This window comes from Tupaia chinensis, unplaced genomic scaffold (genome assembly GCF_000334495.1).
Source record: "Tupaia chinensis unplaced genomic scaffold, TupChi_1.0 Scaffold000600_1, whole genome shotgun sequence".
In the NCBI taxonomy this organism is placed as follows: Eukaryota; Metazoa; Chordata; class Mammalia; order Scandentia; family Tupaiidae; genus Tupaia; species Tupaia belangeri.
The window spans coordinates 8632759-8635373 of record NW_006160117.1 but is presented as its reverse complement, the minus strand read 5'-3'; the positions used below and the strand labels follow the sequence as shown (position 1 = coordinate 8635373).

General features: G+C 38.0%; 1 protein-coding gene across 1 annotated transcript in view; it reads left to right on the top strand.

The window, feature by feature from the left end:
• DMD (dystrophin) overlaps positions 1 to 2615 on the top strand; it is a 1496890-nt gene that overhangs the window by 4222 nt on the left and 1490053 nt on the right. Inside the window, exon 3 of the mRNA XM_027775723.1 lies at positions 2011 to 2166. Coding sequence (XP_027631524.1) covers positions 2011 to 2166 — 156 coding nt within the window. The remainder of the gene's footprint in view (positions 1 to 2010; positions 2167 to 2615) is intronic.

The window sequence follows — 2615 nt, the reverse complement described above, 5'->3', positions numbered from 1 at the left end:
CCACCCACCCTCTACTAACTATTCCCCTCCCGTATAGTCTCTGGTATCTACATTTATCCTGCCTACTGTCATATCTTCTTAGAAGTAAAATAATTTTGATTCAGTAACATTTCTTTATACTTCAAGATACATTTTGGTAGTATCATTAGTTTAAATATTCTTGCCCCAGAAAAGGAATTTTGAATATAATAATATACACTGATCAGCTGATATTAGTTGAGTAAGGATAGAAGGACATGGGACATATGTCAAATTTTCCAAGAAGAGTTAAAAGCAGAAGGGACCCAGGTAAACTATCATCATGACTAATATTTTGCAAAGTGAGAGATGTTTATCCTCTTCTAGGAGCAGGTCCCTCATATTAAAGCATAAAACTTACCCACCAGGAAGTATGAGCTGAAAACAAACCCACCTGTGTCTGCCCTTTGCCTCAGTACAAAGGAAATGGTTTCAGTCTTTTGTTCAGTTTATTTCTGACTCTGGTTTAAATTCAGGACCAATTCATAAGGACAGGTTTCCTTAACGATTTTTACATTTTTCATTACTTAAGGTATGTTACGGTACTCACTATAAGCACAACTTTACATTGAAGAATTTTTTGTCGATTAGAGTGTTCCTAACATAAGCACACACAATAAAGAATATTTCTTTGGTAATAAATATTTTCTTTTAGAGAGTTTTTTTGTTTGTTTGTTTGTTTGTTTTGCTATGGGGTATGTGTACTTGCCAGAGAGAGACAGACAGACAGACAGACAGAAAGAGATAAATTGCCCCCCCAGGAGGGATGGCCACTCTGCAATCCCTTCTTCTCTTAGAATCTTGGACACACATGCACACATGCCAGGCATGAGTTTTAAGCCACTGGGTCTGAGACGCTAACTGCGGTTGACTGCATGGGAGGGAGTCCAGCGACATAGCCGTTACGCTAACTGCTGGTCCCATCTCTTTAGTAAGATGTTCGTGGCTAACAGTACCTTAAATGAGCTTTCAACATAATGATAAATCATTGAGTTATTTTTTTTTAAAGATTAATGATTAAATCTTTAAAAGTACCTAAGATTCAAAAATTTACAGAGGGGGGCAGCAGGTATTGTGGTAGTTAAGGTGTTGGACACCCACATGGCCAACTGCAGTTCAAATCATGGACCTGGCGGCTTGGTTTCTCATTTTCCCTCTCTTTGTCTTTCTCTGGTCAAATTAAATAATAGTAATAAATTAAATTAAATAATTTAAAAATGTATGTAGATTCCCAACATAACAATGAACTATTTCATTGTTTCCAAATATACACATATTTTTATGTCTTCTAAGACAAAGTAAAATGAATTTAAAAATTATCTGGAAAGCTTACACAGAACTCACAGTTCGTTTTTTATGTTTAAAGGTTTTTGCCTTAGGGCATATATGCTGGCAGGAAGACAGAGACACAGTGAGAGGGGAAAGTGAGAAATCACACCCCCCCCAGGGAGGATGGCCACACCACAATCTCTTCTCCATAGGGTGCATGCACTTGCTAGAGAGAAACAGAGACAGAGAAAGAGAGAAAGTAAGAAATCACCCTCCCCAGGGGGGATGGCCATGACACAATCCCTTCTCCTCCATTCTTCTCTCAGGACTTTGGGCATACAGGCATGTGTGCCTGGAATGATTTTTTTTAAAAGAATTATTTATTTATTATTAATATTATTTTTTCACATGAGTTTTGCCAGAGAAAGCCAGAGAGAAAGGAAGAGTGAGAAAGCAAGCTGCCAGGTCCAGGACTCAAACCATGGCCAGTCATGTGGGAATTCCAGCACCTTAACCACCATGCTACCTGCTGGCCCTGCCTGGAATGATTTTTAAGTCACTGGGTCCATGATTCGAACTGCAGTCAGCCATGTGGGAGTCCAGTACGTTAACTATCATGCCACCTGCTGCTCCAGGTTATATCTATCCTATTTATTTCTATTAATTATAATATAAGTTAATTTTACACTGTTGCTTATCATTATGTTTTATGTTTCAACTTAGAACTTGTATAAAAGTCTGAGTGAAGTGAAGTCTGAAGTGGAGATGGTAATAAAAACTGGACGTCAGATTGTACAGAAAAAACAGACGGAAAACCCCAAAGAGCTTGATGAAAGAGTAACAGCTTTGAAATTGCATTATAATGAGCTGGGTGCAAAGGTACGTGTACGCTGCTGTATTTATCATAAAGAGACAGTCAGTTATGTATGATCTGAGTCTCAGAAATTTTCTCCCTTCTCCCCTGCCCTCTATATTTATCTATGTATATTTCTTATTAAGAAATAATTATCAATGAGACTCTGTTCTTCAGTATAGATTGAAGAATATGTGAAAGATAATTTGTTTTATTTATCAGATAGTTTTTTTTGTTTGTTTTTTGTTTGAGATTTTTCTTATAGGGTGCGTGCACTCACTGGAGAGAGACAGTAAGAGGGAAAATGAGAAGTCAGCCCCCAGAGAGGATAGCCATGCTGTTGTAGATTCCCATCGAATCATCAACCACCAAAGCCAGATTAAGGGTAAAGGGAGTCTTTTTTTTTTTTTTTTTTGGGGGGGTTTTCACTATAGGGTGCATGCCCTCGCCTGACAGAGAGAGACAGAGAGACAGA